Here is a 22,785-nt window from a genome sequence, read left to right as displayed (position 1 = left end):
GGTACTGAGATTAGCTATTCAGAGTGATCAAAAACACAGTTTACACTCTCTTCTTTGTTGATGAGAAAAGTTCACGGTGATGATGGAGTATAAGATGGCATCGAATCGACTTGGCTTACTTGTTAAGCTTGGGAGCCAAATGAACAGCAATTGAACTTTATTCTTTCCACATTATGATTAGCTATTCAGAGTGATCAAAAACACAGTTTACACTCTCTTCTTTGTTGATGAGAAAAGTTCACGGTGATGATGGAGTATAAGATGGCATCGAATCGACTTGGCTTACTTGTTAAGCTTGGGAGCCAAATGAACAGCAATTGAACTTTATTCTTTCCACATTGGGAGACATGCAGTTCCTCACCATTCTACCCCACGTTTATTATATTCACAATTTCCCATTGCAAACTTTGTTTCTTGTTAATCAAGTTTATTGGCTAGAACTACTATTATTAAAAAGACTATCTTGAAAAAAAATATATAAATATGAGAGACAAAATGTATTGAAGTTTTATATTTAGGACCAAAATAAAAATAAAACAAGATCGTATATCAAGAACCGGAGGTCATATCATCACACCATTTTGAATTAATTCAAGTAAATCATATTGCTGTAATTCACAGTCTCTTACAAAATGTAGTGTGAGCTTTATACCACATTTTGTGGGGAAAATTACTATCAGGTCTCAAAAAAGAAGAGATTTAATCACCTAAAAATCCATTAACAATGAATGAAGTAACAATAGATTTACATTGTTCACTTATAATTAAAATTTTATAGTAATGCGATCTCCCTACACTACTACAAAATATTTGATTTGTAGTGCCTGTTTTGTAGCATTTATTAAACAAAACGCTACAGCTAATACTTATTAATTTATTAAAAATAAAAAAAATATTTTATAGCACTTTTCAAAGAAAGTGCTACAGTTAGTATGTAGCTTCTTGTAGCGCTTTCTCAAGAAAATGCTACAAAAGGTCTTTTTTTGGGGAAAAAAAAAGTTACATTTGTTGTATCTCACTTGTTGTAGTGCTTTCTCAGGAAAGCGCTACAGAAGGTCTTTTTACAAAAAAAAATATAGTAATCCACTTGCTGTAGTGCTTTCTTGAGAAAGTGATACAGAAAGTCTTTTGCTTACTGTAGCATTTTTTCAAGAAAGTGCTACAAAAGGTCTTTTTTACCTTGTTGTAGCGTTTTTTCAGGAAAACACTATAGCAAGTGCTGTAAATTTTTTTAAAAATTTTTCCTCCTTTTTTTTGGTTTTCCCTTTCTTTTGTCCCCCCACACAGTCACACCTCACTGTTCTCACTACTCATCTTCACTATTTTTTCTTGCTCTCCATTTTCACACAACTTCCTCCTATCTCCACACTCACCTTCTCCTTTTCACCAAGCATCACACCTCTCATTTTCCCTCCTCACTTCTACTTTTCATACCATGGTCCTTCTTTTCATCCCACCCACTGTCCCATCCCATTTTTCCCTTCCTTATTCCTACCCCTTTTCCGTCCCCACCCCCTTCCCTTCCCAACTCCCTTTTCCTTGTTCCTATCCCGAATTTCCCTTCCTGTCCCCTTCTCGTACCCACCTTTCTCAATCTCCATTTCTATTCCCTTTGTCCTCACCCCTCTTCCCCCTCCCTGCTCTCTTTTTACTTTATTTATTTATTTATATTCAATATAGTTCTGCGCAATTGTAAATTTCTGTACCCTTTATCCTCACCTCTCTTTCCTATCCCCACTCTCTTTTTATTTTATTTTATTTTATTTTTGCAGGGCACTCAATATAGTTCAGTTCAATTCATAATACATTGTAAGTATTTTTATTTTTTAAGCTAACATTATTTTAAAAGCTTACAAATTTAAGTTTGTCAGCAATAAATATTTTAACTTGCTTAATATTTTTTACTTTAGTTGGTTAGATTTTGTAAAATTATTCATTTATTTATTATTTTGCAGGGCACTCAATATTAATTCATCTCAATCTATAATCATTGTAAGTACTTTTATTTTTTAAGCTAACATTATTTTAAAAGCTTACAAATTTAAGTTCGTTAGTAATAATTGTTTTACCTTGCTTAATATTTTTTATTTTAGTTGGGTAGATTTTGCAAAATTATTCACTAATGAAAACTTGAAATATGTTGGAAAATTAATTGGTGAGATATGATTAATTATTATCAATTAAATGTGAAAGTATGTGATAGGTATAATTTTTTATTTTCTATTTTAGGTAATATAATATGCAGGCAAATATGATCTTTATTATTATGGGCCGTGAAAAATTGATGACATATGCCTTATTAATTGTTTAATTAAGTACCATTAGTTAAAAAGAAGTTTTAGGACCAAAAATTTTTTAAGCTGTTATGCTGTTAAACTTTGTTAAGGTAAAGAATATTATTTAAACAACTATTTACATAGTTTTGTACTTTAATATTGTAAGCGTGCAAGTTAAAATGGTCTAAACATATGAGACAACAAGAAGACTAATTAAAGAAGTAATGTCACAATATTTAATCTATTAGCTTTTAATGCTTTCTGTTTTACATTTGATATATGTTGGTAAACATGATTTTTTGTTGTTGTTTTTAGTTGTGAAAAATCATTGAGTTGTGCTGGATTAATTGGTTGATTAGATACTATTAATTACAAGAGATGGCTTGAACCTGGGAAACTTCTATCATTGTTAGATGTATTTATTATATTGGAGAATTGGAATTAGATTGATCTTGTTCACAACTATTGTTAATATACATAGTAGTAATCTAAATTTGCTAATTAATTAGTTATGTTGTTTTGAGAATTTTATTGTATGTATTTAATCTCTGAACTTTACTCACAGTTGAGAAATTTATATGTAAAATTTATGTAAATGTGGTTTTAGAAATTATATTAAAAATATTTTTTAAAACAATTATATATTCTATAATATTTTATTAAAAAAATGCTACAGAATATCAATTAATTTTTTTAAACCAAAAAAACTTTTGTAGTGTTTTTTTAAGAAAGCGCTATAGAAATTAGAGTTATATTCTGTAGTGCTTTTATGAGAAAGCGCTACAGGAGATGAACTTCTTGTAGCACTTTTTCAGAAAAGCGCTATAGGAAGTTACCATAGTAAAAAAATAAAAAAATATTTTGTAGCTTCAAAAGTGCTACAGCTTATTCCTAATATCTTTTGTAGCAGGTTTACATGTAGCATTTTGAAAATGCTACAAAAGTAAAAAAATAAGCTCTACAATTAGCTTTTTATGTAGTAGTGCTATTTTCGCAAATGTCTCATAACAAGTTTTTGTCTTTTTTTTCCTTCTTAATGTAAAATCTCATGCTCATCCGGTCCTTAATATAGGACTTAATTGTTCAATTGATTTTGGTAATAAATATAAGACATATGTATCATATTTATCAATTTTTTTTTAAATTATCTCTATAGGTATTCTCCCAATCATAATCAAGTAGAAGAAGGAGAAAAGATATTAAAGAAGATTATTATGATGTTTTAGAAAAAACATATCATATTTTTTCTAATTAAATTAGGTAAATAGGTCTTATATTAATAACCGGAGGAGTATCTAATACAAAGCACGAACTTATTGAATAGTAGCTTTGAGTCAGAGGCATGGGAATAAGAGTTTTTTTGTTTTTTTTGACCTTGCATGGGAATAAGAGTTGAACCACCAAATTTCGAAAATGTTGAGAAGAAGTTGGTAAATATTAGTGATGAAAGAATTAACTACTCGACCTAACTACCTGTATGTGATGAATATTTGTGTGTGAATGTAGAGCGGGCACAATGCAATCCGATCCAATGGGGGGATCATTAATGTGAATCACTGCAAAATCGTACGTTTTTAATTGAATAACAATTCAAGCAGATATGTTTATACGTTTAAGCATTCAACCTATGAAGCAGCAAAGCATTAGATGGCACAGAAAAGTCTGGGACAGCCAATTTATAATGAGCGGTCACTTCTATAGCTTTCAGGTTAAAGTTGAACTTCTTTATGATCTTTTTTTTTTTTAACAATTTAATTAATATATGTAATTATTGTTTTATATCAATTTGGACTGATTCAATATAGATATAGTACTTTGAGAAAAGTATCAAAAACAAGAGAAAGGGGTTGGTTGCTCTCTCTCTTTTTTTCCCCATATAAGTCCTACCTCTTCGTCTGTAATAATACAAGAATGAAAAATCAGATATTGTTGGCATGAATAATATATAGGGTTAAGGTGCGCCTAACACCCCGAACTATTTTTCCAGGTACGTCTAGTGTCCTAAAATAATTTTCGGTGCATCCAGTATCCCAAACTAATTAAAACGGTGCATCCATATCCCAAGCTAACAGAAAAGTTAAATTTGACCGTTAACTTGTTGACTCAGCCGAAGGTTGACCAAAAAATTCTACGTGACGAACACGCAAGCTTCTGATGTGTATTATTTTGACGAGTTAAGGTGCACTCAGCACCCCGAACTATTTTCCCAGGTGCACCCAGTGTCCTAAAGTAATTTTTGGTGCATCCAGTGTCCTAAACTAATTAAAACAATGCGTCCATATCCCAGGCTAACAGAAAAGTCTCGTTTAACCATTACCTTGCTGACTCAGCTAAAGGTTGACCGAAAAATCCTACATGACGGACACGCAGGCGTCTGATGTGTATTATTTTGACTGAAAATTCAATTTATTTCCTTCTCTTCTAACGTTTATCTTCTGCCAGCTTTTAAACTTAAAAAAAAAAAAAAAGACCACCGGTCCACCCTCTTAAATCCCAGTACATGTATTACTCATTCAATCTCATCCTCATCTTTAACATTTTATCCCATTTCTTCCACCACTCCGATTTGAAATGTCAACTGCTGTCACATCACACTTTTGTCTTTCTCTCTGTCAACTCCTCATTCTACTCGCATTTGCTTTCCTCCTTATAGAACACGGTAAACTTCCCTTTGGTCACTCCGTCGATATCACCGTCGCCTCTTGAGAAAACACCCGCCACCACTCAGCTTGTCTTGGGAGCTTCAGTCAAAATAATACACATCAGACACTTGCGTGTCTGCCATGTAAGATTTTTCGGTCAACCTTCAACTAAATCAGCAAGGTAACGGTCAAATGAGACTTTTCTGTTAGCCTGGGATATGGATGTACCATTTTAATTAGTTTGGGACATTAGATGCACCAAAAATTACCTTAGGACATTGGACGCACCTGGAAAAATAGTTCGGGGTGCTGGGCGCACCTTAACCCGTCAAAATAATACACATCAGACGTCTGCATGTCTGCCACGTAGGATTTTTCGGTCAACTTTCAGCTGAGTCAGCAAAGTAACGGTCAAACTTAACTTTTCTGTTAGCTTGGAATATGGATGCACCATTTTAATTAGTTTGGGACACTGGATATATCAAAAATTATTTTAGGACACTGGACACACTAGGAAAAATTGTTCAGGGTGCTGGTCGCACCTTAACCCTAATATATATAAAGTTCATTTAAAATTTGAAATTTCGTATGAATGTGTATAAAGGAGAGCATTTTAGTGATTTTAAAGTTCGAAATGAGCAAATGGCTTTCTTTTTAGCTATATATATAGAATCATAGCTTTGGCCAGCAAAAATGTTTCGAGTCGGGGGGAAAAAACAATATAAGAACTGAGTTATTTTATTTTAAATCATGAAACTATATGAATTAAGTAACTGTTCTTTATTATTTTCTTAAAAAAAAGAAGAAGCAAATATTGAATTCAGATTGAGACCGCAGCTTGATCTTGCACATGTATTAAATGGCTTCCCAGTTCCCACCTTGCCTCACTTTCACTATGCATGGAAGTTATTAAGTTTCTGTTAAACATTACTGTTATTTAAATAAATAAAAATATACGTGGATTTTTTTTTGAAAAAATACTTATGTCAACTTTCTTATATATTCATTATCTCATGTTCTCTAATCATATATAGTCATGTATTGTATTTTTTTTTCTTATAGGTTTATAATATAATGATAATATTTTATAAATCTAACACGCGATCATGTGTGGTCTCGGAAGATTCAAAAATTTTAAAAATTTGATATGATTATTATTATTATGTTTATCTTACTGATTGGATTATCCTATTAGATATAATTAATTTTATGATTATAAGAAATTCGAACTTCTTTTATTCCTGGGATATCAATAATCATTATTAAAACCTATTATCGATGGAAGGGCATTATACTCGAAAAAGAAACAGTCCGGTACAATGGACCTATCAATTAATTGTCTCATATGAGCACAAACTATTTTTTTGAGAGGATTTGGTGGGGCAATTTCCTCTCAAGCATGCATTTCTGAGCATGGCAATAGTATTGTTTTTACCGGTAAGAAAAGTTAATTTTAACCGTCAAAAGGATTTCTTTTAAATAAAACAATCTACGTGTTCATGCTAAGTCAAGAAATCTAAATAAGTTTTCTAAAAACTTACCTAAGGTCCATTTGTTCAAACCTTTTTCAATAAAAAATACTTTTCTTTTGAAAAATAATTTCTTGGAAAATTTGGACTCACTTGTTTAAGTTTTAAAAATAGATAATATAATTTTTTATTTTTTAAATTTGTTCTTATCTTGGTTTTGGTTTTTCTATTTCTTTTTTTTTTGTTGGTAAAGTGGTTTTTCTATTTCAAACTATAGGTTTTAATTTCTTAAGGAGTAAAATGTTCTAGACTTTTATTAGAATATAAAGATGAATATTTTAAATAAAAAGAACCTTGAAAAATTAAAACATATGGTCTGAAACTTAAGAAACCAAAATCAAAATAAGGCCAACTTAGGAACCAAAAAATTTTATTAACCCTTTCAAAAATAAGTATATTTTAAATATTTTATGAGAAGTGAGTCTTGAAACTTATGTGTTTGTCTTCTTTAAAATTTTAAATATAAACTATCCATATTATATCTTGGATAGTCCAGATTTTATCACAGTGATAAATGAGAATAGGAAGCATGGCTAACAAAAACAAACTACAGAAATCATATAATATTCGATGAAAATATAAACTACATATTTAATATAGCTATTGATGATATAAATGAACCGTGCATTCGGAAAACGTCTGTCAAACACGCGTTAACAAAATGCAAATGCATGACTTATAATTAGTAATTAGTGTTAAACAGACAAGAAGTTATTTATTCATTAAAAACAATAAAGTCTACTTCCGATCCTTAATATAAGACCTTGTTTAATTTTTATTTTGACCATAAATATAAGACTACAATTCACTTTATCTCTCATATTTTTTTTTCTTTTTTTTTTTCAAGATAGTCCTTCTAAAAATAGTAGTTCTATCCAACAAACATAATTAGCAAATATATTGTTTTGAGAATAAGAAAACAAAGAACAAAAACAAACAGGTCCATAATCACTTCAAGCATCCACAGGACAGCTTGTTATTCATCTTGCCAAGAAGACAATAAAGTGAAGAAAAGGAGTTTTTAACTTTATGAGGAACAAAATTCAGACGGAAGTTTTGGTTTAAATGAGAAATAATAATCCCAAATTCTTATTATTAAACATGCAGAAGACAGACCAATAAGGATTTGTTCCAGCTGTAGTGAACAAATGAAGAAGAAAGCAGAAAACAAAACTCATGTCAATAATGTTGTCAAAGTTCTTCAAAATTGACTGAGTACGGCGGGGTTTGCATCAGAAAGATGTTACCATAAGACAATTCTATAAGTTTCCTTAGTTACCCGCTAATCAATGCATAATCCCACATTTGATTAATACTTAGTCATAATTGGCTAGGATGTTTGGATTAGCTTTTTAAAAATAATTTTACAGAATCCGAGATAAGTATATGGAAGGAATTCTTGCCTTGACTTGCGTAAAATGCTTTCTTCAATTGCTCATATGGACGATTTCTAAAGTCGACGGATTTTCCTCTTACTATAAATTTCATTGTTGTCGGTATTGACATGTAGAATGGGACTCTATCTTTATTCTCGTCTGATTAATCTATTCTTCAAAAGATCTATCAGACTATCATGGAGTGAATGATTTGATCAATTCATATTCGATTCTTTCTTCAACTTGGAATCGATTCACATCTTTTATCTGTCATATAAATATTAAAAAATAGAGATTTTGGATCTGTCTGGTTTAATCAATTGAAATAGTATTTCAGTACGTATACGTATGCTCATCCTTGGGTTGCCAAACTCGCTCTTAAGTCATGAAGAAATTTTCCCCGCATCTGCTGTAGAAGTTGAACTCCCTTGCAAAAAGGAAAAAATCCTAAAAGAAAAAGAACTTGTGAAAGATAGTTGATAAAATTGTGACAAGGGAAGTAATTTTAATCCAAAAACTAATTATCCCAGGGATGCGTACCATACGTATGCTGTTATGTCAATGTCATGTTTTTATCCGATTCCACTGCATATTAGCTATTGTTAGGTGACTTGGCTTCTGCATCAATATAATTTTTAGTTATATTACAAAGTAACGATATTTTATTAAAAAACAGAATGGACATTTGTTTAGAAAATAATCCATTTATGTGCCATCTCTATAAATTTAACCCACACAAAGCAACATATACGCACATATATAATATGAATTAAATTGTTAGTAACAGTAGTCTAAGATGCTTATGCTGGTTCTTTAAGGGGCTTTTGATGAATTTCATCAGACAACTATAACCAAAGCTAAAGTTATAACAATCTTTTCTTCATTACAGTAACTTTTGGAAGAGTTGCATTTAGCAATAGTCTGACCGACTAGCAAATATTTTGAGGTACTGCAAGTTTTGTAAGTCCTTTTTTTTTTTTTTTGGGATTAACTAAGTTTTGTAAGTCTTGGTTAATCAGCATGCCATTTGAAGCTTTTTTTGGGGGGGACCAATGACCATTTGAAGTATTAAATTAACAATGTTAAAAAATTTACTATAATTGAAAAATATCTTTTAATACATTTAAAAAAGTACCAAAGCACACTCGAGAAGCTAGTCAACATGTCCTTGAAGAATTGAATAAGTCAATAATTCTCACAACAAAAAAAGTTGATGTCCCACACATCTCAGGTTATCCATTTCAAAGATGGTCCTTAGCTTATTAGACTCATTATATCCAGAGAATAGCAGATTCATTGATCTATCAAGAAAGCTCCTCCACCAGAAGCTCACTTATGTTACAAGGAGGCAGAAATCCTGTTAGGAAAGAAATATGATCAGCAATGCAGTTAGTTAATTTATGTTGTTCAAGACAACTTAAAGATAGCTATCAACAACCAAAATTAAGCATACTAAAGGGATAAAATATTGAAGAGGGGAGAGACATACCAATAAAGCAATCATGTTTCTGTTGAGTACTATCTTTTTATTCAGCACACAAGGTTAATTTTGACTGAAAGTGGAACTAGCTTGTCTTGCTTCTCACAATCATAGTCTTCAACTCTTCAACTGGAATTCCAAAAGTGCTGACTATTAACCTCTCAATTATTTGATCCATTATGGCTGTAGTCTCAGACACCCACTCATTCCCCAATTCATCACTATTACGGTCAGGAAATTGATCCAATCTTGCATACAAAGTGAGCTCTTTTGTCTTGTGATATTCATAGGCATACAAAGGGAATACCCATATTCCTTGATCAAGAAATCACCTTCATGCTTGAATTCAAATAAAACCTTTTTGATCATAATGGCGTCTGGCAAACATATTCTGCAGGGTTCATACCATAGTAGAACATGATCTGATATCGGAAAATCAGAATGCAGAGGTGAACAATATAGCCAATCACTTGCCTCTCTGATCTCTTCACCCTCTTCCAAGTGAAAACGGTAATAAAATTTAAATGTTCTTCTGTCTTCAAACAAGGATCGGAAGCTATTATTTGAAGTAAACTCAGAAACAATGGCACTAATAACAAAACTCAGAGGGTTATGAAAATGAGGGGCAAGTTGAATAGCTATGGAAGAATTTGCAGTTCGATTATTTCCAAACCACATCGGAACAGTTCTCCCTGGGTAACAAACAGCATCAAAGTAATGAACCAAAGACTTATCAAAATAAAGACATCGCATCATTGCGAAATAAGAATTTATCATAATACCATATAGTGAATGCTCATCCAACTTCATGCAATTTACTAGCAAACAGGAATTCATCCTGTAATTAAAAGGAGTGATAAATGCAGTCTCCAGTGACGTGCAATCAGTGGCATCCAAATATGTAATGAATGGTGGAAGTTCTGGTAGAGAACGAAGCCTCCTCCATCCTCTCAGCTTGATGATCTCCAGCTTTGAAAGATGCTTGATGCTAGCAGGCAAGCTCTTCACACTGCTTCCACTAAGCGATAAGTGATGTAAGGATGATAAGGCACTGATATTGTCCGGTAGTTCAGCCAAGTTACTACACTCTTCCAAGTGAAACTCTTGCAATGAATGCAAGGCATTAAATAGGATATGCAGTTTTGGTTTGTCAATTGTCCACAGTCATAAAGATTAAGCTTCCCAAGAGATGTCAAGCAACACAGTTCATTTATTGGAAGATTCTCTAGCTTTGAACAATTGAGACTGAGACTTTCAAGTTTCTTGAGACCCCCAATTGATGGGTGTAATATTTCTATTTTTGTTGTACTTAAATCTAAATCCGTTATTTTCTCTGACAACAATGAAAATTCTTCAAGGCTCCCACAGTTAGCAACCGTGAGTGTCCTAAGAGATTCTAAAAGGCTCCAACTACAAAGACTCTTCAGTTTATAGCAAAAACATAGTCTCAAAGTAGCAAGTTTGCGGAGAGAAAAGATAGACGGATGAACATTACACAGACTTGAGCAAAATGCAAGATCTATGTATTCAAGATTTTGTGCCTTAGAGAAGTCAGGCAGCTCCATCAATTGGCTGGATCCATGCAGGTCCACAACCTTTAAATTCACAAAATCCTCTAACCAGCAGAGAAGAAATCAAACAGGGGAAACTTGTATTTTAATTGAAGCGTGTATAGAGAGAGAGAGAGAGAGAGAGAGAGAGAGAGATGGATTTGTGTGCATTTGCGAGTGTTTGTCAATATATACCTGTACACCATCCCACAATTTTGTAACATGGCTATACTTCATGTGAATTTCAACAAGGTTCTGCATACAGAAGATTGATGCTGGAAGGGATTCCAAAGGAAAGAAATCCCAATAAAAGTACCTTAATCTGTCACAGAATGACTCAAGGCCGGAAGGAAGGTTTGCACAGTTTTTAGGAGACGTGGAATATAATTTGAGACTTCTGAGATTAGGAATATTTTTGAAAGCATCAGCAGTCAAGGATACCTCTTTAATTTGAGACATATCAAATGTTATGCTTTCAATTGCATCAGTACCCAGTAGTACATAAAATATGGGGGAAGAAAAGAGGTAAGTATAAAATGTATCATATTGTACTGGTTTCTTTTGTTTTGTTTTGTTTTTTTTTTTTTTTTAACCTACTCAAACTTGGTCAACAAAGTAAATAGTAGTCCTTTATCTTACCTTTTTATTTTTCAATACATCATAAACTTCTTCATGATTCCACAAATGGCTCCTTTTTCCAGGTTCTTTTAAACACTGCTGACGAACAATTTCATTGCCCATTCCTTGTATTAGGTCATGCATTTGCACTCTAAAGGAGTCAAGAGTTATTAAAGCCTTATCTAAAAAGGTTCCTATGCCAATACTTGCATGGAGCCCGTAGCTCTCAAACAATCTTATAACATTTCGTTCCCATTCACCCTTTAAGCAACATGCAATATCTAAAAACATTTCCTTCTCCTCGTCATTTAGTTCGTCATAACTCAGTTTTAATACTTCTTGAATATCTTCATTGGGAGTCTTTTTCAGTTTTCTCAATGCACTTTCCCATTCTTTGGTAGTCTTGGAGTGAAGATATGAACCCAAGACTGTCAAAGCCAAGGGAGTGCCTTTGGCATAAGCAACCACCCTTTCTGATAGTTCTTCATATCCAATTTCTGGGTGGTCTTTGTGGAAGGCTTTGCAGCAGAATAGCTTAAGGGATTCATGATCACTCTGTGCCTTAGCCTCATGTATCTCATTAACTCTTCCAGCAAGTTCCTGCTTATCTCTTGTTGTTATGATGACTCTACTGCCAGGTCCCAAGTTACCACATTCTTTAGCCAGACTATCTAGATGCTTTGAATGGGATACATCATCAAGCACAATCAAAACCTTTTTCCTGCCGAGTCTCCGCATAGCAAATGTGGATCCTGAAACTATAGATGGGCCATCATGCAAATTTTCATCATCTAATAGCTCCGATATAAGTTTATCGCGTACATAACTTATTCCATGCTTTTCTATCATTTCCCTAACATTTTCCATGAAGCAGCTACTTTCAAATTGAGAAAAAAGTTTGGCAAAGACAACCTTGGCCATGGTTGTCTTGCCTAAGCCACCCATACCCCAAATTCCAACTACCGGTGCTTTTTGCAGCAACAATTCAATACAGCGACAGTTTTCATCAATTCCAACAAGATCTTTCAACGCGAATGGATATCTATGATTCAGTTTCCTTAAAACATCGTTGACAATATTCTGAATGAGTATAGATTCATCCCTAGTCAATGGAAAAGAACCAAAAATAAATTGATAGATAGATATAGATAAAGAATTACACTTGAAAACAAAAGTATTTAATAGAAGAGCATCAAATTTAGGGGGATGAATACTCGCCTACAAGTTTGAGAGTCCCACCCAGCTAAGTTGGCCGTCTCAAAAAGAGCAATTCTCCAATTGTTCACCAAGTAGATGTTGCGACGAAAAGATCTCTCATGTTTCGCAAATGCCTTCTTGTAAGCCCCTTCTTGCTTTCGCACATCTGAAGGGTCAACTTTATAAAACACAGGAACAACAATCTGCCCCTGAATCCTTTTGCATTGGAGTATCTGGGTGAGCTCATCCAAACACCATTTTGAGGAAGCATAGTTTTGTTAAAAAACCACCAAAGATATGGTGGAGTTCTTGATAGCTTGGATAAGTGCAGGTGAGATCTCATCTCCTTTGTGAAGTCTGTAATCGATGTAGGTTTCTATCTTGTTGTGGCAGAGGGCAGTCTAAAGATGGCTAGTGAAGTTGGTGCGGGTGTCGTCTCCTCTAAAGCTAATAAATACATCATACTTTCTGCAAGGAAGTACAGAAGAGGAAGAGGATGAAGCAACAATGCCCATCTTCAGGATTCAGGAACGTTGCTCTCTCTCTTCTTCCGTGAGAATTTTAACACTGATCGTGGAATTTGCATTTTTCAAGCTATCTACTTATTAAACAAGTAAGGGTCCGTTTCGATCGAAAAAGTAACTTATTAAAAAAAGTAACTTATAGAAAAGTGAAATTGGATAAAAACTAAATTAGATAAGTTGAATTGTGTTTGGATTAGAGTTCAGAAAAGTTATATTGTAAAAGTGAGATTGATAAAAGATTGTTTAGATTATGATTGAGTAAAAGTAAGTTTGGTTGTAAAATGACCAAAATAGATATGAGTTTTAATAAATAATGAAACATGATTAAAAAAATAATTTCACATAATACAATGAAATTAAAATAATTTAATATGAAGAAGTCATAAAAAATATTTTAAATATAAAGTGAAATATGAAAAAATAAAAGTATATTTTTAGGAGCATATTTAAAAATAAAAATATACTTCTAACTTATTCATTACTTTCAACTAATTTTAACTAATTTTTTATTATTTACAAATTAGTTATTTGAGGCTTATAATAAGAACCAAAACAGATAATAAATTTCTTAACTTTTTCTCTCTCCATATTTCAAAAGCTATAAACCATAAGCTATAAGTCATAAGCTGTTAATTTTAGCTTATAGCTTATTGTAACTTTTCAAACAAAAGCCCGATTGCAAAAAAGCTGATCCAAACAGATCCAATTGTGTCAATCGAGCTTATAGAGCTTATAAGCTACTTATAAGCTCAAAATAAGTGATGCCAAACAGGCACTAAGTCAATAGGGTTCCCTGATGGTTTAGAGCAACGATGTTGGCAACAAAAGCAAAAGTCAAATTTGGAAAGCCGACTTTTTTTAATAGTATAAGATAATAAAAAATTATACTATTAAAAAAAAGTATATTAAACATAATATTTATAAGTAACTTTCAACATACTATTTTATTAGAACCATGAAAATTTTAAATCTTATTAACTCTATTTCAAAATTTAATGATTTTCTAATTTTATTATTATTTAATATATAAGATATCCTAAAAATATAAAGCATATTTCTTAATAAATAAAGAGTAAGATTATATAGTTATATAAAAAAATTTAATAATATAACTTATAAATAGTATAAAAAAAAATTCTTGTTTACGAATAAAATTAGAGGAGTAAAATGTTCAAAATTACACTACGTGACCCCGGAAAGTAACGAGCTTTTTCTTAACAAAAATTCGGCTTACATATATGTTTGCCTACAGATTTGGTTTTTGGCCCAGCTGCCCAGTTGGCCCCTTTATATAGGAAATAAGATTTTTTTTTTAAAAAAAAATGTAATGCGTCCTTGATAAATAAAAACCTTTAATTAAACAAAATAGTAACTAAATCCTCGGGGACATTAATTTATAAAGCAAAATAAATGTTTCATGAGATAAAGTCTCAATGTGTACAAAGTGCTGTGAACTCAAAGAGACGGTCTAGCTAGACTTTTTTTGTTTCTGTCAGACAAAAAGAATTTTTAAATATAAAGTATATATTTAGTTTATTAACTTTACACAAAGTTTCAATTTAGTTTTTTTACTTAAAAAATTATATTTTTAGTCTTTTAATCTTAAAATTATTAACAAAAAATGATATTATTAAGATCTTGAGTGTTGATAAAACATTCTCAAATATTAACATATTAAATTTAATTTTTAAAACAACTATAATTATTATAAAAAATTATATATTAAAGATTTTAAAACTAAAAGATTAAAAATATACTTTTTAAAGTTAAGAGACCAAGATAAAACACTATATAAAAATAAAAAAACTAAATATATACTTTAGTCAAATTTTTGATGAACAAAAGAAAGTAGGTTATGAGTGATTATATTTATTTTTTTGAGTTATGAGGCAATGATTATTAAATATCATATAAATGCAAAAAACTATTTTATTATTGAATTATTTTTTAAAAAATTATTAATTATATAATATTTTATTATTTGAAATACATATTTAATCGAATACTACTTTTATTTAATAATTAAACATATGATAAGGGATCTTTTCCAATTAGAAGCACATTCCAGTCCACCGTGGTATTTTTCGGGTGGGCCAACAAAATATCAACATTTTTTTGTTTTGTTTTGTTTTTTTTTTTTTTTGAGGAAAGCGCAGTTCATTCTATAATACCCAATTAATACAAGTCATCTTATCAAATAGAATAGCACTATGCATCCTGGAGGATATTAAAAACCACAATTCACTACTCGGAATTATAAACGAATCTTCAGAGATATCAATATATCAAAACAAGCGTGCTTCATCAGATCAAAGTCTTAGCTTTTTCGAGTGCAAGGAACTCAAGATGTATGGCCTGCATAAGTACCTGAGTCACCTTCACATTTCATTTCTGTAACAAAATAATAAAAATAGTTAAAATTATGCTCAAAGTTATGGTAAGAGAAGTAATTATATAATTACTACAAGCACCCACTGCACAGCTTATCAGTCATGCAAAGAAGACAGAGTCAATAAAAGGAATTATAACGAACAAAAGTAATCATAAGTGCGCTGGAACTTATGGTATATAACAGAAATAATTATTCCAAATCCTTACTGTTCAGTCAGAACACATTAAACATGCGGAAGATAGACCAATAAGACTCTATCATCAGCTTACGTTTGAGTAACTCTGCCTCTGCAACATCAAACAGTTCTTCTCTAAAGATTACTCACTTGAGCAAGTAAGTCACAGTTCTTTTAATCTTAATCAAATTTTAGTCCCATTATATCAATCAAAAAGAAAGAAGGCTTCCCCATGCGAGAAATGAAATGGGAGAATGGAAATTGAGGACTGATTTAAAAACTAATCTCTAGTAAGTTTAAAAACTAATCTCTAATAAGGGCTTTTTATAGTTGTGAAAAGCTGTAAAGATTAGAAGCTTGGGTAGTAAGAAATTGAAAGTTTAAGTAGCGATAAGTCATTGTTTGATATTAAATGTCCAATCAGATCCAACATTGTCATCTCCAAAAAAAAAAAAAGCTTTAAATTCTAAAATAGAATAGTCATTTGGTAAGAAATCAACTATGCTCGTTTGCTACTTTCCATCCAAATTTTGTTTTGTAAAACTCTTCGAACCCATTGTTGAGTTTGAAAAAAATTAAAAATTTGGACAATAGTCTATTAACAGGAAATTGAAATGAATTTTTTTTCTACTTGTCACGAGCAGATAATCATATTATAAGAAAATAATTGACTATAGATTGCTTAAAAATAATCCTTTTCACGCACAGATGCATCCATATAATATAATCAGTTGCCTAAATAAACATTAATTGTGTACCAAACTCCAGCCTAATTAATGGGTAAAATCTTGAGAGAGAGAGATTACCACTAAAGCATTGATAGTAATTTATTTTTGTAGAGTGCCATCCTTCGCAAATTTCAAATTCAATTCAGACAGTGAGAGTAGTAACTCGTCAATGTTGGTAGATTGAACAGAAGATGCCTTCAATTTCTTTGTTAGAGTAAGTAGTTCTTCCTCATCACAAGTATCTCGAGGTCTCTTCATGCCTACCTCCAACTTCAATTCCTTTTGTTGAAGGAAATTGTTATATTTTGAGGCATATATTGGGTGGATTCCCCATTCTTTGATCAAGCAATCACCAATCACCAAACTCAAATTCAAATGAAAGCAACCCCACATCCCCAATTCTTTTTCTTCTAACTTGATCTAATATGAATTCACAAAAGAGGGGATCATACCATTGGAAGGCATTATCCGAATTCAATTCTGTCATGGAATAATGCCATCCTCTTGGGCCTTCAAATCATGATCAGAGACCCTTTTTCATCAAAATCATATAACCAGGACCACCGACAGCTTGAGTGATTTCGATCTCTTTCTTTTGAGGAGAATTGAGGAATAACAAAGCAAAAAATGAAACCCATCAAGTCATCAAAATCTGGAAGTTGAAAAGAAACTGAGTGAGTATCCGTGGTTTTGTCTAGAAACCCCGCCGGAGTATTTGGCATTTCAGGGGAAGAAACATGTACACTTTCAAAATTGCCGTATACTCGCTTCAATGAGCAACTAGCATATTCCATAATTCCACAAAGTGAATGCTCATCGTTATCACAACCACTCTTCTTTTGACTACCCAAATCCAACCCGAATTCCATTTGTTGAAGGAAATTGTGATATTCTGAAGCATATATTGGGCAAACCCCACATGCTTCTATCAGATCATGTTTGGTTGTACAGTAGTTCTCATCATAAGAGACAAAAGAAAACTCAAATGAAAGCTTCGAGTTACCTTTAATGCCTTGATCCTCTCTTTCCATAAGTTCCCTTAAAATGCATACAGAGTAGAGTGGATCATACCATAGAAAAACATGATGCGAATTTAAGTCTGTTATCGGCATATCGTCACCCTTGCCTCTGACTTCTTCACCATCTTCAAAGTATATTTGGCATTTCAGGTAACTCTGACAATTTGGCTTTGACGTGAACTGAGGAAGAACAGAGCAGAAAACAAAGCCCAACAATTGTTCACAGATGAAGAGAGTTCAATGGTTATGAAACTTGAAGCCTTAGTTGTCTGGTTATATCTAACCCACTCTGGAATTTTTCTCCCTGGGTAACAAAAAGCACCAGTTCGATTGAGATACGCCGCTCGCTTCAACGACAAGTAAGCATATTCTTCAATACTGGAAAGTGAATGCTCCAACTTCAAGCAGTTTTCAAGAAAGAGGGACTCCAATAGATATTTCCGTTGCGGCCTACAAGTTGTTAAAGGGAACGCAACCTCCAACGATAAGCAATTAGTGGCCTTCACGTATCTAGTGAATGGTGGAAGTTCTGGTAGACATCGAAGCCTCTTGCAATTGGTCAAGTAAATGTAGTCTAGCTTCAGGAGATGCTTGATGCTAGAAGGAAAGTACTCTACATTGCTTCGTACTAATCCCACTAAATATAACGATGATAAGGAGCTCATGTTGTCAGGAAGCTCATGCAAGTTACTACATCCTTCCAAATAAAGGTCTACCAAAGAGCGCAAGGCATCAAATAACTTGAGCAGGTTTGACTTACCAATCACTGGTCCACAATCAAGAAGAGTGAGCTCCTTAAGAGATCTCAAATAACATAGCTGCTCAATTGAAAAGTTCGTCAGATTTGAGACATTAAGGCGAAGCTTTCTAAGTTTCATAAGATACCCAATTGAGGGATACGGTGTTAAAGCCATCATTCCTTCTTCTGGCGACAAAGAATATTCCCGAGAAGTGAGAGTTATTGTCCTTAAGGATGGGCAGTTGGCGGCATCTAATTCTTCGATGGATGGTGGAAGCTCTGGTAGAGATTGTAGTCTGTCACAATTCTTCAAAGAAAGAACTTTTAGCCCTGAGAGATGCTTGACATTGTTAGGAAGTTCAATTAAGTTCCGACACCCATCCAAATGTAGTTTTTGTAAAAGCCGCAAGGCATCAAACAGAATATGCAGCTTCAGTTTGTCAATTACTTGCTCACAATTACAAAGCCGTAGCTCCTGCAGAGATCTTAAACAGCATAACTCATTTATTGGAAGGCTCTTCAGTCTTGAACCATTAACACTGAACTGTTTAAGCTTACTGAGATGCCCAATTGATGAGTCCAACATCTCAATGCGAGTGGTTTCTAGTTTTAAGCTCGCGATTTCTTGTGATGGCAACGAAAATTCTGTCAAACTAAAGCACCAATTGAGATAAATCTCTTGGAGAGACTGTAGAGGATTCTCACCACGAAGTTTCTTCAGTTTAATGCATTTATTGAGATTCAAAGCAACAAGTCTTTGTAAAGATAAGATAGATGGGTGAACATGACACAAACTTTCGCATGATTCAAGATCCACGGATTCAAGATTCTGTGCCTTCGAAAGATCAGGTAGCTCCATCAATTGTTTGCATCCAGCCAGATTTATTCTCGTCAAGTTCACAAAATCCTGTCACGATTAAAAAGGAAAACATTACATGAGAAAGAAAACCACAGAGCTTTGACTAAAAATTGAAACATACATTCTCTTATTTATATACCTGCACTCCATCCCAAAGTTTTTTAACTCGGCTGTTTCGCATGCGAAGTTCAACAAGTTTCTCTGGACAAAATGAGGATGGTAGAGACTCCAAAGGATAACCATCCCATTGAAGGTACCTTAATCGCTCAGATAATAATTCAAGGCCAGAAGACAGATCCACCTTGCAAGATCTCCTATCCTTGAGCGAATAGAATTTTATAAATCTTAGATTGGACATCTTTTTGAAGGTATCAATGCTCAAGTGTACATGTCTAATTTTGGACAGATCTAATACTATGCCTTCAATTTCATCAGTTCCCTGAAAAAACACAATATAAAGTAGAATTAAATTGAATGTATATATGTTAATATAACAATCAGTTGCAGTAATGTAACAATCATGTGATGCACCATAACTAAAAACATAATGCTTCTTACTCACTGCATTATTTTTCAACACATGATGGACTTCTTCTGGATCACATAATCTACTTCGTCTTCCAGGTTCTTTAATACATTCTTGACGAACAATTTCATAGCCCATGTCTTTTATTAAGTCATGCATGAGTACCTGGCCATGATCAATAGTTATAAGAGTTCTATCTACAAGGGTTTCCAACCCAATTCTCGCATGGAAACCAAAGCTTTCTAATAGTGTTATCACATATTCCTTTCCTTCACCATTCCAAAAAAACGCAATGTCTAGAAACATTTCCTTCTCTTCAAAACTTAATTCATCAAAGCTCAATTTCAAAACTTTAGAATGTCTTCATTGGGACTCTTCTTTAGTTTTGACAATGCACTATCCCATCCTTCGGAGTTTTTGAACGAAGAAATGAACCCAATACTACCAAAACTAACGGAATGCCTTGTGCATAATGAACAACCCTTTGTGAGAGGGATTCATATCCAATGTTTGGATGGTGTGAGTGGAAGGCTTGAGGTTGAAGAGCTCAACAGACTTGTGATGGCTCAAAGGCCGGGCCGCATATATTCATGAACTCCTGCAATTACAAGCAATTGCTTATGCCTTGTTGTAATGATGACTTTACTGCCTGGTCCCAAGTATTCCCAATATGGAGCTAAATACTCTAATTGCTTCCAACTACTAACATCATCAAGCACTATGAAGACTTTTTTACAACTTAGTCTTCTCATAACAGAGGCGTTACTTGCAACATTAGGCGGCCTATGAGGGGAAATATCTTCCTTTAGTAGCTCAAACAGAAGGTTGTTGCGTACGTATGTCAATCCTTGCTTTTCTACCTCTTCTCTTACATTTTCCAAAAAGCAAGAACTCTCAAATTTGAAGGAGAGTTTGGTAAATAAAGCCTTAGCCATGGTGGTCTTGCCTATACCACCCATACCCCCAATTCCAATTACTGGGACTTTTTCCAGTAACCTTTCAATCTCGTTACAATTTTCATCAATTCCAACAAGACCCATCAATGAACTTGGATAACTGAGGTTAATCTTTTGCTGAACGTCGTTGACAATATTTTGAATGAGTTCTGGTTCGTCCCTAAAATATGAAAAAAGATCAACAAAATAAGAAAGTAAGTATTATTTTTTAAGGTAAAAGAGAAGCCGCATCAAGTAAACAACAGATTAAACAGGTCTAACGATAATATCCTCTCCCTTTCAAGGAAAGCCATACAAAATTTAGGTGGCTAATAGAATGATTCCAATCAGGGGAAGCAATATGAGCTTTTGCCTGGCAAGTAAGTGGGCACATTCATTAACTTCTCCGATAAAAGAAAGTATTATTGTAAAGGAAAAGGGAGAGATTGATGAAAATAAATGGACCATAAATTAAAGTGGCAAAAAGAAAAATTCGATGATATCGTAAATTTTGTTGTCTTCACTGACAAATGATTTGAAATAGATGGTACAATTTAAAACCTGAACACGTTTTAATGAATTTTTTCGAGAGGCACTCCAAATTAAAGAAGAGAGAATATGAGCATCGTCTAATGGCCTCAACATTATTTTTATTGGAAAATCAATGCGACTCACGAGGCAGTCAATTATTGATATCTTTTAGAAATAAATAATCACGAAATTATTGATATGATATAAATATTTTAGTTTTCAAGACGTAAGTATTTAAGATACGAAATCATGGACAAAAAAATCGAAATTCTGGGCCAGTAAGAAAAGAAAAAAGAATAGAAGTATAAAATTGTCGTTAACTGATTGCTAACCCAGCACAAGTTGATTAAATGTTTCAGGGTGAGGAGGCCATACTGACCTACAGCTTCGAGAGTCCCAGCCAGCCAAATTTGCAGTTATATATTGAATAAGATAATAAATGAAATTGATGTTATTTTATTTAGGGAAAATCCCAATTAAATCCATCTGAAATAATGAAATTCCGATTAAGGCTTATACTTTTAACGAATTCCTAATTAGGCTAAGAGGCCTAATTAGGGATTTTCAAATGTTGCTGAAAGACCGGAATGCCTCTTTGTAATAAAAAAGGAAAATTGAAAGTAGGTGTAAATCTGATTTTAATTTTAATTATTCTAGTATTTACTAATGAGGACGTGGTCTTTCTTAGATTTTATGTCAAAGGTGTGTTTTGTAATTGTGAACGTTATGTCAATTCTAGAAGTTATGGCCTTTTATTTTTTTTATATAATAAAAATTTGATATTGAATAAATCTTGGAGACCGGAAAATTGAAGATGAATTGATGAGTCTCAATGTAAGTTGTGAAATAGTAAAATTAATTTTGATAGATATTCAACAATTCCATGAATCTTTGATTTGATTTTTTCTCGCACAAAAAAAAAAATCTGATCTTGTTAATCTTTTACATTTGAAATCGTAAAATTTTTATTAGTTTCCATATTTTTGCAATTCTATAGATATCTAGAAATTATGTATTTTTTTATCTTGAATTTTCAATTACTTTTTATTGGTTATAATCGTGATTTTTCTTTTTTTGTTTTTTATACGATAATGTTTTTGGCCAAATTTTCATGTGATAATGTTTAAAGAAAAAACATGTTAGTTAAATTCAATTAAAAGAATTAAAACTAAAATTAGGCTTTTTAATTATGAAGGGTATTTTGGTCTTTTAGAAATATTTAAAAATCCCTAATTAGGTCTCTTGGACTAATTAAGAATTTGTTAAAAGTGCAGGCTTAAATTAGAATTTTGCTATTTCAAATAGATTTAATTAGAATTTTCCCTTTTCTTTAGATCAAATTACATAAATTTCAATACATCTACATGACTGATGACATTCTACATTTAGTGATATTTGATGTATTTTTTTAGAGCTATCAATGCATAGTGGGAAGCATTTGCATATAATTTTCTAAGGAAAAATTAAAGTGATTGCACCATATGATCTTCAATGTGAATATCATTAAGAAAATGAGTTAAGAACGATAGAACTTAAGCAAACAAATATAATTTTTCATTCATAATTATTGATGTCTAGCATGGGTTAACCATTTTTGATAAAAGAAAGTAGACATTCCTAAAAGAAATAACAAACCACACAAAGGAGGATTGGTTTGGATTAGCAGTAGAAAAAGTAACTTATTCTTAA

At 32.5% G+C, this 22,785-nt stretch overlaps 1 protein-coding gene and 1 pseudogene across 1 annotated transcript; both read right to left on the bottom strand.

The window, feature by feature from the left end:
- Nucleotides 1-9,388: 9,388 nt before the first annotated feature.
- On the bottom strand, nucleotides 9,389-13,183 carry LOC114751058 (disease resistance-like protein DSC1; annotated as a pseudogene).
- Nucleotides 13,184-17,652: 4,469 nt separating this feature from the next.
- Nucleotides 17,653-19,768, bottom strand: LOC114751049 (protein SUPPRESSOR OF npr1-1, CONSTITUTIVE 1-like). Its single transcript, XM_028939717.1, has 3 exons — nucleotides 19,667-19,768; nucleotides 19,244-19,543; nucleotides 17,653-19,152 (listed from the first exon to the last, which is right to left on the bottom strand). The coding sequence occupies exons 1-3, from the start codon at nucleotides 19,766-19,768 to the stop codon at nucleotides 17,653-17,655; spliced, it is 1,902 nt and encodes a 633-aa protein (XP_028795550.1).
- Between the last annotated feature and the right edge of the window lie 3,017 nt (nucleotides 19,769-22,785).

Source organism: Neltuma alba, unplaced genomic scaffold, assembly GCF_004799145.2.
Source record: "Neltuma alba isolate B1F8T4 unplaced genomic scaffold, ASM479914v2 tig00001127_pilon, whole genome shotgun sequence".
Taxonomy (NCBI): domain Eukaryota; kingdom Viridiplantae; phylum Streptophyta; class Magnoliopsida; order Fabales; family Fabaceae; genus Neltuma; species Neltuma alba.
This window is presented reverse-complemented; position numbering and strand designations above follow the sequence as displayed.